The sequence below is a fragment of the Nicotiana tomentosiformis genome, chromosome 2 (assembly GCF_000390325.3).
Source record: "Nicotiana tomentosiformis chromosome 2, ASM39032v3, whole genome shotgun sequence".
NCBI classification, from domain to species: Eukaryota; Viridiplantae; Streptophyta; class Magnoliopsida; order Solanales; family Solanaceae; genus Nicotiana; species Nicotiana tomentosiformis.
The window spans coordinates 108,695,200-108,710,850 of record NC_090813.1 but is presented as its reverse complement, the minus strand read 5'-3'; the positions used below and the strand labels follow the sequence as shown (position 1 = coordinate 108,710,850).

Sequence of the window (15,651 nt, the reverse complement as noted above, 5' to 3'; positions counted from 1 at the left end):
ATTGGTTAAGTGTTACAAAGAGTAGCTACTGCTAACTATGTACAGAATAAATAACTGGGCCTGACTCATGTTTTCTGCTTTGGGCCTGAGGCTGTGTATTCCAAAAGCCCAACACCTCCCTCAAGTTGGAGGGGGAGACCACCTTCAACTTTTCCAAGAAGGATTGATGAAGGACCCCAGACAAGGATTTAGTAAACAGATCTACAAGTTGATTGGTAATGGAGACATGAAACAACTGGATCAACCCTTTACTCAACTTGGTGCGAATGAAATGACAGTCGACCTCGATGTGTTTAGTACGCTCATGGAATACCGGATTTCTGGTAATATGAATCACTGTCTTATTGTCACAAAACATAGAAATATGAGAAGAAATAGAGACAGTAAGATCAGCCAAATGAAGAAGAGGGAAGGAAAGGAAATGAACAGTTAGGGAAAGAATTGACAGGTGGAGTAGGAGATGAAGCAGGAAGAGGAGAAGAAGGAGACACATCTTGACCGGAGATAGGGAAGTTATCAGTAGAAGTGACAAATGAAGCAACAGAAAGAGAATCATCAAGGGAGAAGGGAGGATCGGGAGTAACTGGAAGCTTGGAAGCTGTTGGTGCCATGATTTCTGGAAAAGGAAAGTCAGGGGAAAAAGGAAAATGATATTCATGGAAGAGAACATCTCTAGAAATAAAGCATTGTCGAGACTGCAAATTGTACAATTTATAACCCTTCTTTAGTTTATATCTATGTGAAATTGGGACAATGGCATAACAAAGACATCCAAAAGTCCTCAAATAAGAGTACTTGGTGCCTTGCCAAACAACTATTCATAGAGGGATTTGTTGTGAAGTAATGGAGAGGGAAGTTTGTTTATAATGTAAATGGCTGTAAGTAAACAGTCACCCCAGAACCTTATTGGAACCTTTGATTCAAAAAGTAAGGCTCTAGATGCTTCAAGCAGGATTCTGTGTTTTCGTTCCTCCACATCATTTTGTTGACGTATGTGGGGACATCTGGTTTGATGAATAATCCCTTGGTCAGAAAAAAGAAGAAGCAATAGCAGCATTACTAGCCCCCCAGTTAACTAAAGCATTGTCAGATTTATTTTCTGGTTGGTAACATGAAATCGAGTCTTAACCATTGTAACAAAAGCTTTCAAAGCGGAAAAGGCGTTACTCTTAGACCCCATTAAATGGGTCCATGTACTTCTAGAAAAATTATCTATAATGGTAAGAAAGTTTTTAGAACCAGAATAGGTAGGAGTGTGATATGGCCCCCAAGTGTCAACATGGATAAGTTCAAAAGGTTTAGAACTATGAATAGAACTGTCGGGAAATGGTAGCCTAGTTTGCCTAGCCATTGGGCAAATAGTGCATGGAAAAGACAGTGTAGAAGAAATAATAGAAGATATTTCAGGAATAATTTTTATCTTAGCAAAAGGAACATGAGCAAGCCTATGATGCCAAACAATATCAGTTTTAATCATAGCAACTTTATTACAGGTGGAAGAGACAGTATGTACAGAACAAGGAAAAGAACTAGAATCACACATGAATGACAAGATGTTGCAGACATTTGACGAGGTAGCCTGATTTTGGGAAGGTTTCTCCCATACAAACTTGTACAGTCCAGTGTCCAGTTTACCAAGATCCAAAGGCTTCTTCAGAAAAGGCCTTGTATCATGCATGAAAGTCTGGTAAACTGAAATATACAATCAAATTGTTCTGTAATATTATGTACTGAGATTAGATTATGCTTAAAAGAAGGAAGTTAAAGAACATTTTGAAGAATGATAGATTCAGTCAAGACAAAGGAACCTGTGCAGGTAACCTTAACTTTATAACCATTTGGAAGAGAGACAAGAAAAGGAATAGGTAGTAGAGTAATGTTAATAAGGAAGTCTTTATTAGAAGTCATATGATCGGATGCACCAGAATCAACTATCCAAGTCAGAGAATTTGATTTACTCAACAAAGTAGAATTGAAACTATAACTATATTTTTAGGAAGTAATGTACCAACAAAATTGGCAGAACTCATGATGTTAAGTTGAGGCCCACAATCAGGGACATTAGTTTGATGGCGCAGTGAGATCAGCTGAGAATACTGCTGTTTGGTGTACTATAGAACGATGATCAGTAGTAGCAGCAGAATGAAGAGGTGTCTGATTGGGAGTAAGATGCTCAGGAGGAGGAGAAGAATCGGAATCTACAACCATATTTGCAGCTGTTTTTCTTCCTTTGGTAAACTTGAAGTTAGGAGGGAACCCATCAAACTTGTAGCACTTATCAATTGAGTGCCCAGAATTTTTACAATATTTGCAAAAGGTACTAGCTTAGAATGATCAAAATTTACTCTCTGATTCAACTGTCTTTGTTGTCCCTGAAATTGAATATTAGGTTGAGGTTGAACAAACTTATTTGTACTAGAATTGACATTAAAGAAAGCTGACTCAGAAGCAAATAGAAGTGTTGGATTAATTTGCCTATGCTTTTCATCTTGGAGAAGAATGTTGTAAACATTATCCAGAGATGGTAATGGTTGCATCATCAACAAATTGCTTCTAACACCCATGTATAGTTCATTAAGTCCATAAGAAATTGATGAACTTTGCCCTCTTCTTTCTCCTTTTGAAGACCCTCTTTAGCAGCACAAATGCATGAGTTTGCATGACTACTGCACATTACCCCGAGTTCATCCCATATTTTTTTAAGTTTGTTAAAGTATGAAGCAATGTCCAGAGAGCCTTGATAAGCAGAAGTAAGCTCTCTCTTTAATTCAAATACTTTGGTCCCATTTACACTACCATATCTACTATTCAATGGTTTCAAAATACTTTCAACTGTCTCACAATATAGGTCACTTTCAGCTATGTCAGGAGACAATGAACTAGTCAGCCATGATATAACCATATTATTGCATCTATCCCACTATTTATACTCAGGTGAAGTTATATCAGGCTTAAAACAAGACCCATCAATAAAACCTATTTTGTGTTACGACCCGAAATTTTCTACCGACGGGACCGTGATGGTGCCTAACATTCCACTGCTAGGCAAGCCAACGTTAGAAAATCATTAAACTAATTCCTTATTTCCATTCAGTAATTAGCAATAATTAACTAAGATGAAATATAATAAGTGCGGAATATCATAAAACTATATTAATTACTACCACCCGGATCTGGAGTCACAATTCACGAGCATTCTAGAATTTACTACAAGTAATAATCTGAAAGAAATACAACTGTCTAAATGAAAGAAACAGTAGAACAGAAAAGATGGACGGGGACTTCAAGGTCTGTGAACGCTGACAGATCTACCTTGAGTCTCTGGACAATGGACCAATAGCAAAAATCTCGATCAACCTGAGCCGGTATCAAAATCTGCACAGAAAGTGCATAGTGCAGCATCAATACAACCGACCCCATGTACTAGTAAGTGTCGAGCCTAACCTTGGCGAAATAGTGACGAGGCTAGGACAAGACACCCACATATAACCTGAACAGTATAATCATGCTAGTGACAACAACAATAATTAAAGAAAATAACGCAGAAATAATGGGAAAGGACATACAATGGGGGAATACAATATAAAGAGTGAGGATAATGAAAAGATAAAATTAAGCCAAAAATTCTTAAACGAATTGAGCAAATAAAACAGCAAAGGAAAACTGTACGGCATCACCCTTCGTGCTTTTACTCTCATCCTCACCAAATAAATAAATAGAACGCGACACGACATCACCCTTCATGCTTTTACTCTCAACCTCACTAAATAAATAAATAGAACGCGGCACAGCATCACCCTTCGTGCATTAAACCTCTCATAATATACACGGCATCACCCTTCGTGCTTTACACTCTTCCTCACAATATGAATAATGCATGCACGTCATCACCCTTCATGCTTTACATTCCTCTTCACAAATCACAGAATCAATAACAACGGATAGATAGGAGTATCACAAAAAAACTAATATTTTACCTATAATCAATAGCACGATGTAACCTCAAGCTTGAACCAATATTCGAAAGTTACCAAATCTTAGTGAAACCAGATATAAGTCACCCGACATTTCAAATAACCCGCTAAGCATGGATAGTAGAATTTAAGGCTACAAAATAGACAAGAATAAAATTTTACTTGCATGCTATGACTCGACACGACGCATAGATGCTCGTCACCTTACCTATACATCGCATTTAACAACCAAACATGTAGCAAATAAACACATAATACCTATTCCCTCAAGTCAAAGTTAGACACGACACTTACCTTGTTCCGAAGACCACTTAATTCTCAATTACAGCTTTTCCTTTGGAAGTCACCTCCAAACCACTCGTATCTATTTAAAATTGACTCAATAACATCAAATATTGCTAAAGGAATCAATTATATTTCATAAATCAAATTTCCCAAATTGTTTATCCAAAAGGTTGAAAAATCGACCCCGGACCCGCTTGGTCAAAACCCGAGGTTCGGACCAAAATCCTTTTACCATTTACCCCCGAGCCCGAATATATAATTAGTTTTGGAATCCGACCTCAAATTGAGGTCTAAATCCTCAAATTCTCGAAATTCCTAGTTTCTACCCTAACCCCTAATTCTACCATGAAAACTCTAGATTTTAGGTTGATAATTCATAAAATATAATGGGTAATTGAAAGAAAATGATTTAGAATCACTTACCTGTGATTTGGGGAAGAATTGGTCCTTGGAAAATCGCCCCTTGAGGTTTAGGTTTTGAATATTTGAAGAATGAATGAAAAATCCCGTCTAAGTCCCTTTTACTCAGCTGCAAGTGTCACAATTGCGACCTGAGCTTCGCAAATGCGAAGCTCGCAAATGCGAAGGAACACTCGCAATTGTGATGCCCTTCACAATCCTGCTGCCTTCGCAAATTCGAGGAAAGTGTCGCATTTGTGACCATTGAACCTCGCAAATGCGAGTAGATGTTCGCATTTGCGAACCTGCCCTTCCCAGACTCCCTTCGCAATTGCGAAGGTAACCTCGCAAATGCTAGAACTGCTGGCCCAGGTTTCTGATCGCAATTGCGATGAAAGCCTCGCAATTGCGGACCTTGTTATGTTCGTATTTGCGATGCCTGATCTCGCAATTGCGAGATCAAGAGGCCTGCAACAGGTTCAGTTATACCAACAAAATTTTCTAAGTTCAAAATATCCCGTGACTTATCCGAAACTTACCCGAGCCCTCGGGACTCCAAACCGAACATGCCCACAAGTCTAAAAATATCATACGGACTTGCTCGCGTGATCAAATCGCCAAAATAACACATAAAACTACGAATTTAGCACCAAATCAAATAAAATTCTCAAGAACACTTTAAAATTCATATCTTCTTAACTGGACGTCCGAATCACGTCAAATCAACTCCGCTTCTCATCAAATTTCACAAACAAGTCTTAAATATCATAATGAACCTGTACCGGGATCCAGAACCAGAATACGGACCCGGCACTAATAATTCCAAACATCAATCAATTCTTAAAAATAATTAATTTTCACACTTTTAATTTTCATCAAAAATTCATAACTTAAGCTAGAGACCTCCGAATTCGATTCCTGGCATACGCCCAGGTCCCATAATTCGATACGGACCCACAGGGACCGTCAAAACATGGATCCGGGCCCGTTTACCAAAAATATTGACCGAAGTCAACTAAAATCAACTTTTAAGGCATAAATTCTTATTTTTATCAATTTTCAACATAAAAGCTTTCCGAAAACCTGCCCGGACTACGCACGCAAATCGAGGAGGGTAAAAATGAGATTTTAAGACTTAAGAAAGCACATTCGAGTTCTAAAACATAAGATAATTTTTTGGGTCCTCACATTCTCCATCTCTAAAATAACCGTTCGTTCTCGAACGGACATAGAATAGTACCTGAGTTGGTGAAAAGGTGGGGATATCTACTCCGCATATCGGACTCAGACTCCCAAGTAGCTGCCTCAATAGGCTGACCTCTTCACTGCACTCGAACTGAAGGGTAACTCTTTGATCTCAACTGGCGAACTTGCCGGGCTAGAATTGCCACCGGCTCTTCCTCGTAAGTCAAATCCTTGTCCAACTGGACAGAGCTGAAATCTAACACATGGGACGGATCGCCGTGATACTTTTGAAGCATGGACACATGGAATACTGGATGAACAACTACTAAACTTGGTGGCAACACAAGCCTATAAGCTACCTCCCCCCACTCTCTCTAGGATCTCAAATGGCCCAATATATCTAGGGCTCAACTTGCCCTTCTTCCCAAATCTCATAACACCCTTCATGGGCGATACCCAAAGTAATACCCTCTCTCAGACCATGAATGCCACATCACGAACTCTACGGTCGGCATAACTCTTTTGCCTGGACTGAGCTGTACGAAGTCGATCCTGTATAATCTTGACCTTGTCCAAGGCCTCCTAAACTAAATCTATACCCAATAACCGAGCCTCCCCCGGCTCAAACCACCCAACTGGCGACCTACACCGTCTATTGTATAATGCCTCATAGGGAGCCATCTGAATGCTCGACTGGTAGATGTTATTGTAGGCAAACTCCGCTAACGGCAAAAACTGATCCCAAGAACCTCCAAAGTCAATAACACGGGTGCAAAGCATATCCTCCAAGATCTGAATAGTACGCTTGGACTGTCCGTCCGTCTGAGGATGGAATGCTGTGCTCAACTCAACCAGCGTACCTAACTCACGTTGTACTGCCCTCCAAAAGTGCAAGGTAAACTGCGTACCTCGATCAGAAATGATAGACACGGGCAAACCGTGAAGACGGACGATCTCACGAATATAAATCTCTGCCAACCGCTCCGAGGAATAGGTAACTGCCACACGAATGAAATGCGTTGACTTAGTCAGCCTGTCCACAATAACCCAAACTACATCAAACTTTCTCTGAGTCCATGGGAGTCCAACAACAAAATCCATAGTGATACGCTCCCACTTCCACTCAGGAATATCTAGTCTCTGAAGTAAACCACCAGGTCTCTGATGCTCACACTTTACCTGCTGGGAATTTAGGCACCGAGCTACATAGGCAACTATGTCCTTCTTCATTCGCCTCTACCAATAATGTTGCCTCAAGTCCCGATACATCTTGGCGGTGCCCGGGATGAATAGAATACCAGGAACTGTGGGACTCCTCAAGGATCAACTTATGAAGTCCATCCATATTAGGCACACAAATACGACCCTACATCCTCAAAACTCCGTCATCTCCAACAGTAACCTGCTTGGCACCACCATGCCGCACTATGTCTCTAAGGACAAGTAAATGAGGATCGTCATCCTGCCGATCTCTGATGCGCTCAAACAAAGAAGACCGAGCAACTGTACAAGCTGGAACATGGCTGGGCTCGGAAACATCTAACCTCATGAACTGGTTGGCCAAGGTATGAACATCTAATGCAAGCGGTCTCTCACCAACTGGAATATATGCAAGACTACCCATATTGACGGACTTTCTACTCAAAGCATCGGCCACCACATTGGCCTTCCCGGGATGATACAATATGGTGATATCATAGTCTTTCAATAGCTCCAGCCACCTCCTTTGCCTCAAATTGAGTTCCTTCTGCTTGAACAAATACTGCAAGCTCCGATGATCAGTGAATACCTCACATGGCACGCCGTAAAGATAGTGCCTCCAAATCTTCAGCTCGTGAATAATGACTGCCATCTCTAGATCATGAACATGGTAATTCTTCTCGTGAACCTTCAGCTGCCACGAAGCATATGCAATAACCTTGCCACCTTGCATCAATACCGTACCCAGACCAATACGAGATGCGTCATAATATACTGTATAAGATCCTTAGCCTATGGGTAACACCAATACCGGTGCCGTGGTCAAAGTAGTCTTGAGCTTCTGAAAGCTCGCTTCACACTCGTCTGACCATCTGAACGGGGCACCCTTCTGGGTCAATCTGGTCAACGGGGCTACTATAGATGAAAACCCTTCCACAAATCGACGGTAATAGCTCACCAAACCAAGGAAACTACGGATCTCTGTAGCTGATGTGGGTCTAGTCCAGTTCTGGACTGCCTCAATCTTCTTAGGATCCACCTAAATACCCTCTGCTGATACAACGTGACCCAAGAAAGCAACTGAACTCAACCAAAACTCGCATTTTGAGAACTTAGCATATAACTGACTGTCTTTCAGAGTCTGAAGAACGATTCGAAGGTGCTGCTCATGCTCCTCTCGACCGTGGGAGTAGATCAAGATATCATCAATAAACACAACCACAAAGGAATCCAAGTAGGGTTTGAACACCCGGTTCATCAAATCCATGAATGCTGTTGGGGCACTTGTCAGCCCAAATGAGATCACTAGAAACTCATAATGCCCATACCGAGTCCGAAAAGCTATCTTAGGAACATCGGATGCCCTAATCCTCAACTGATGGTAGCCAGATCTCAAATCAATATTTGAAAACACCTTGGCATCCTGAAGCTGATCAAATAAATCATCAATCCTCGGCAATGGATACTTGTTCTTGATGGTGACTTTGTTCAACTACCGATAATCTATACACATCCTCATCGATCCATCTTTCTTCTTTTACAAACAACACGGGTGCACCCCAGGGAGAGACACTAGGTCTAATGAAGCCCTTATCAAGCAAATCTCGCAACTGCTCCTTCAATTCTTCCAACTCTGGCGGGGCCATGCGATATGGCGGAATGAAAATAGGATGAGTGCCCGGAGCCAAATCAATGCAGAAATCAATATCCCTGTCGGGTGGCATCCCCGATAGGTCTACAGGAAACACCTCTGGAAACTCACGAACAACCGACACTAAATCTATGGAAGGAACCTTCGCACTAGAATCGCGGACATAAGCCAAATAAGCTAGGCACCCCTTCTCGACCATATGCCGAGCCTTCACATAAGAGATAACCCTGCCGACAGAATGGCCAAGATTCCCTCTCCACTCTAATCGAGGCAACCCCTACAAGGCTAAGGTCATTGTCTTGGCGTGACAATCTAATATAGCATGATAAGGTGACAGTCAATCCATACCCAGTATGACATTAAAATCAACCATGTCAAGAAGTAGAAGATCTACACGAGTCTCAAGACTTCCAATGGTGACCACACACGAACAATAAACACGATCTACAACAATATCATCTCCTACTGGTGTGGACACATACACAGGAGCACTCAAATAATCACGGGGCACAACCAAATAGGAAGCAAAATAGGATGACACATAAGAGTAAGTAGATCCCGGATCAAATAGAACTGAAGCATCTCTACTGCAAACTGAAACAGTACCTGTGATAACAACGTCATATGACTCAGCCTCAGGCCTGGCTGGAAAAGCTTAATACCGGGGCTGGGCCCCACCACCCTGAACTACGTCCCTGGGATGGCCTCTAACTGGATGGTCTCCACCTTTAATGGCCTGACTTATACCCGTTGACCAAGGGAAAAATCTAGAAATGTGCCTCGGATCACCACAAGTATAACATAATCTCGGCTGTTGTGACTGCTGACCCTGAAATTGACCCTGTCGACCCGCTAGTGGTGCATTATAGTCTAGCTGATCGGAATAATGCATATGAGGGCCACAACACCTGAGGAACCGTGGGATGCCTGAAGCGCTGAATAAAATGGCCTGGGAGGATGGCCTCTACCAAAAGTACTCCTGCCTCTAGATGAGGCACCGCTGAACTCACCAGAATGAGGAGGTCTTTTGTCAGACCCCTGACCTCCCTGAGTAAGAACCATTTCGACCCGTCTGACGATATTAGCAGTCGCCTGAAAAGAAATCTCACTCCTAGTCTCCTTAGCCATCTACAATCTGATAGGCTGAGCAAGTCCATCAATAAACCTCCTCACCCTCTCTCTCTCGGTGGGAAGTAGAAGAATAACATGTCGGGCCAAATCCACAAAACGGGTCTCATACTGAGTAACAGTCATACTGCCCTGCTGGAGATGCTCAAACTGACGGCGACGCTCCTCTCTCAATGTGATAGGCAGAAACTTCTCTATGAAGAGCTGAGAGAACTGGTCCTAAGTAAGAGCAGGTGACCTAGCTGGTCTGGTCAACAAGTAATCTTTTCACCATTTCTTAGCGGAACCAGTCATCTGAAATGCAGCAAAATCGACCCCATTGGTCTCCACTATACCCCATGTTTCGTAGAACCTCATGACAATTGTCAAGATACTCCTGGGGATCCTCTGAAGGAGCACCACTGAAGTGAACAGGAAAGAGCTTGATAAACCTGTCTAATCTCCATAAAGCCTGAGAAGACATAGCTGGTCCATCTCCGATCTGTGTCGCAATAATCGGCTGAACTAATCCGACTGGCTGAGCTGCTGGAGCCTGATACTGGGGAGCTATCTGCTCCAGAGCGGGAGTGGTAGGAGTCTGGGCTCCTTCTCCAGCCCGAGAGACTACTGGTGCCATGGGAAATGCGCTAGTCTTGGCCACACTCTCCATAAGGCCCATCAAACGGACCAAAGCGTCCTAAAGTACTGGGGTAGAAATGAACCCCTCCGGAACCTGAGCAGGTCCGGTAGGAACAGTCTGGGCTGGAACCTCCTCGTCAAGCTCTATCTGAGGCTCCACTGTTGGGGCTGCTGCTCGGGCCCTAGGCTGAGCCCTGCCCCTGCCTCGGCCTCTGGCACGGCCTCGGCCTCGACCTCTGCCCCACGCAGGAGCTGTCACTGGAGGCTCTGGCTACTGCTCAGCTGAGGAAGCGGTACGTGTTCTTGCCTTCTGCGAGAGAATAAGAGTAAAAGAGTTCAATCAGTATTGAGAAAGCAAATTCGCACGACAGAGAAGAATATAAGTGAAACTTGTTCCTAAACTTCATAGCCTCTGGAAGATAAGCACAGACGTCTCCGTACCGATCCTCCAGACTCTACTAAGCTTGCTCGTGAATCGTGAGACCTAGGCAACCTAGTGCTCTAATACCAACTGTCATGACCCAAAATTTCCCACCGACGGGACCGTGATGGCGCTTAACATTCCACTTGCTAGGCAAGCCAACGTTAGAGAATCATTAAACCAATTCCTTATTTCCATAAAGTATTAACAATAATTAACTAAGATGAAATATAATAAATGCGGAATATCATAAAACTGTATTAATTACTACCACCCGGATCTGGAGTCACAATTCACAAGCATTCTAGAATTTACTACAAGTAATAGTCTAAAAGAAATACAACTGTCTGAATGAAAGAAACAGTAGAACAGAAAAGATAGACGGGGACTTCAATGTCTGTGAACGCTGACAGATCTACCTTGAGTCTCCGAACAGTGGACCAATAGCAAAAATCTCGATCAACCTGAGCCGGTATCAAAATCTGTACAGAAAGTGCAGAGTGCAGCATCAGTACAACCGACCCCATGTACTAGTAAGTGTCGAGCCTAACCTCGGCGAAATAGTGACGAGGCTAGGACAAGACACCCACATATAACCTGAACAGTATAATCATGCTAGTGGCAACAACAATAATTAAAGAAAATAGCGCAAAATAATGGGAAGGGACATACAATGAGGGAATACAATATAAAGAGTGAGGATAATGAAAAGATAGAATTAAACCGAAAATTCTTAAACGAATTGAGCAACTAAAACAGCAAAGGAAAACTGCACGATATCACCCTTCGTGCTTTTACTCTCATCCTCACCAAATAAATAAATAGAATGTGGCACGGCATCACCCTTCGTGCTTTTACTCTCAACCTCACCAAATAAATAAATAGAACGTGACACGGCATCACCCTTTGTGCATTAAACCTCTCATAATATACACGGCATCACCCTTCATGCTTTACACTCTTCCTCACAATATGAATAATGCATGCACGACATCACCCTTCGTGCTTTACACTCCTCCTCACAAATCACAGAATCAATAACAATGGATAGATATGAGTATCACAAAGAAACTAATATTTTACCTATAATCAATAGCACGATGTAACCTCAACCTTGAACCAATATTCGAAAGTTACCAAATCTCAGTGAAACCAGATATAAGTCACCCGACATTTTAAATAACCCGCTAAGCATGGATAGTAGAATTTAAGGCTACAAAATAGACAGGAATAGAATTTTACTCGCATGCTTGACTCGACACGACACATAGATGCTCGTCACCTCACATATACATCACTTTTAACAACCAAACACGTAGCAAATAAACACATAATACCTATTCCCTCAAGCCAAAGTTAGACACGACACTTATCTTGTTCCGAAGATCACTTAATTCTCAATCACAGCTTTTCCTTTGGAATTGACCTCCAAACCACTCGTATCTATTAAACAATGACTCAATAACATCAAATATTGCTAAAGGAATCAATTATATTTCATACATTAAATTTCCTAATTTTTTCCTCCAAAAGGTTGAAAAATCGACCCCGGGCCCGCTTGGTCAAAACCCGAGGTTCGGACCAAAATAATTTTACCCATTCACCCCTGAGCCCGAATATATAATTAGTTTTGGAATCCGACCTCAAATTGAGGTCTAAATCCTCAAATTCCCGAAATCGCTAGTTTTTACCCTAACCCCTATTTCTACCATGAAATCTCTAGATTTTAGGTTGATAATTCATAAAATGTAATGGATAATTGAAAAAAATGGTTTAGAATCACTTATCTATGATTTGGGAAAGAATTGGTCTTTGGAAAATCGCCCCTTGAGGTTTAGGTTTTGAAAATTTGAAAAATGAATGAAAAATTCCGTCTAAGTCCCTTTTACTCAACTGTAGGTGTCGCAATTGCGACCTGAGTTTCGCAAATGCGAAGGAACACTCGCAATTGCGATGCCCTTGACAATCCTGCTGCCTTCGCAAATGCGAGGAAAGTGTTGCATTTGTGACCACTGAACCTCGCAAATGTGAGTAGATGTTCACAATTGCGAACCTGTCCTTCCAAGACTCCCTTCGCAATTGCGAAGGTAACCTCGCAAATGCGAAAACTTCTGGCCTAGGCTTCTGATCGTAATTGCGATGAAAGCCTCGCAATTGCGGACCCTGTTATGTTCGCATTTGCGATGCCTCATCTCGCAATTGCGAGATCAGAGGCCCGCAACAGGTTCAGTTATACCAGCAAAATTTTTTAAGTTCAAAACATCTCGTGGCCTATCCGAAACTCACCCGAGCCCTCGGGGCTCCAAACCAAACATGCCCACAAGTCTAAAAATATCATACGGACTTGCTCGCATGATTAAATCGCCAAAATAACACCTAAAACTATGAATTTAGCACCAAATCAAATGAAAATCTCAAGAACACTTTAAAATTTATTTCTTCTCAACTGGACGTCCAAATCACATCAAATCTACTCCGTTTCTCACCGAATTTCACAGACAAGTCTTAAATATCATAATGAACCTGTTCCGGGTTTCGGAACCAGAATACGGACCCGGCACTAACAATGCCAAACATCAATCAATTCTTAAAAATAATTAATTTTTAGACTTTTAATTTTCATAAAAAATTCATAACTTGAGTTAGGGACCTCAGAATTTGATTCCGGGCATACTCCTAGGTCCCATAATTTGATACGGACCCACAGGGACCGTCAAAATATAGATCTGGGTCCGTTTACCAAAAATATTGATCGAAGTCAACTAAAATTAATTTTTAAGGCATAAATTCTTATTTTCATCAATTTTTAACATAAAAACTTTCCGAAAACCTGTCCGGACTACGCACGCATATCGAGGAGGATAAAAATGAGATTTTTAAGGCTTAAGAGCGCAAATTCAAGTTTTAAAATATAAGATGACCTTTTGGGTCATCACATTTTGTTTCTAGCAGACAAGGATACTATCATACTACGTCTCCAACCTCCAAAACTAGTTCCTGGAAATGGAACAAATACTAGGGACACTCCGAGAACATCGGAAGAGAGGAGAAATAGAGGGGAGGAAGTATCTCGAGTATACTTAGAGGATTCACTAGCACCAGTAGAAGAATCAATAGGAGCAGTCATGGTAGCAAATGTAGTTGCATAACAATTCAAAGGAGAAGTTTTAACCTAACAAACAATTAACAATAATTCGCCACACCTAGAACTACATTATATGATGAACAATTCAGGTACAATTACACAGATAAGGAATAGGAATAACAACCTTCTTCGCGACCTAAAGAAGTAAAGGCCTGGATATGTGAGAAATATCTCCGTCGAAACTCCGATTAACTGCAGCAAAACCCTAGGTCGGAGGAGAACATAAAAAACTCCGATGAATACTAGAAAATCTCAAATCAAACCAGCACCACTACACTACCGATGACATATAGGAGACGTCAAAGCCACAAAAATGAATCTTCGACCGAAAATCAGAGAAATCACAAAGCCCCGATGAAAATCAAAACTTGGCAGAAACTGATGGGGGTAACACTGCTCGATAGAAAAAGACGAGGACTAACGAATTCACCACTCTGATACCATGTCAACAGCAGAAGAATCGAGTAAATTGGAGGGATTTGTTAATGGTCGCTTAGGGCTTCTAGATATTTCCCATCAGATAGTAACGGAGAGAACACGAGAAAAATGACTGAATAGTGCACGACCTGCCTAATACAGCTTGGCCCTTATGTATTTATCAACCCGTCCTTATGTATTTATATCAACCCGGTAACCAGGTCTAGAGGTCTTACAAATTGAGTACATATTATAACAATTGCTACAAAATAAATTGGCTAAGTATTACAAAGAGTAGCTACTGCAAACTATGTACAAAATAAATAACTGGGCCTGAATCATGTTTTCTGCTTTGGGCCTGAGGCTATGTATTCCGAAAGCCCAACAATATTTTCAATCTCTAGCTAGAATCTTAGTTATCGAACAAGCAAATCTTAGAAGATGTCTCTATTTTGGCGAAATAAACTCATGGTCATGTTCTTAAACAAATCTATTCACCATAAAAATAAGGACTTCTCTCTATTGACAATTAAAAATTATCATTGCAAAACATTTTTGTTGCATGTCTATTGAGCAGAAAAACATTATCAGATTTCTTGTCTTTCATATTTCTCCTCTTACCTATACCTAAAGCCACCATAATTCCTTAAGAATATATTATTTCTCGTATCTTGCATCAAAACATTTATAGTGTCTACATTCACAATACAAAACATAAGCTTCTTCCTCTTCTTCATAACAGCTTTATTTCATTTTCAAGTTTTATACTAACTAACTAGTTGAAGGGGAAAAAACACAAATAGAATGAGGTTTATTTTACGTGATCACAAATATTAGGTTATAATCACTTAAAAAGATAGTAGTAACTATAAGTAATTGTTTAAAATAAGTGAAATGAATAATTTGTAAAATAAAACAGATGAGTTGTTTAATAGATCATGTAAAAAAGTTTACATCGTCAATGAATATAAATTAAATTATTTAATTTTTCTAAACTCAGTGTGCTGATGTGCATCCAATGTTCCTGTTATTTATATGTATCCTTTTCAGGAAAGGGTGGTCGGGCAGAAACAGAAGTGCAAAGTCATTATTATGCCGATTATCATATCTCTTCTTAAGAGGCTAAAGTGAGGTCTTAATTATGGGTTGAGGACCACTGTCCATATCTCATCCTCAACAAATTTATAATTACATTAATTACCAACTAACTAAAGCAGAGAAATAATCA

The 15,651-nt window shown here is 40.9% G+C and overlaps 2 protein-coding genes across 2 annotated transcripts; both read right to left on the bottom strand.

The window, feature by feature from the left end:
• Positions 1 to 389: 389 nt before the first annotated feature.
• On the bottom strand, positions 390 to 1,908 carry LOC138905371 (uncharacterized). Its single transcript, XM_070193883.1, has 4 exons — positions 1,809 to 1,908; positions 1,130 to 1,692; positions 914 to 1,023; positions 390 to 735 (listed from the first exon to the last, which is right to left on the bottom strand). The coding sequence occupies exons 1-4, from the start codon at positions 1,906 to 1,908 to the stop codon at positions 390 to 392; spliced, it is 1,119 nt and encodes a 372-aa protein (XP_070049984.1).
• Positions 1,909 to 2,539: 631 nt separating this feature from the next.
• LOC138905370 (uncharacterized) lies at positions 2,540 to 2,902 on the bottom strand. Its single transcript, XM_070193881.1, has one exon. It carries the CDS (start codon positions 2,900 to 2,902, stop codon positions 2,540 to 2,542), a length of 363 nt encoding a protein of 120 aa, XP_070049982.1.
• Between the last annotated feature and the right edge of the window lie 12,749 nt (positions 2,903 to 15,651).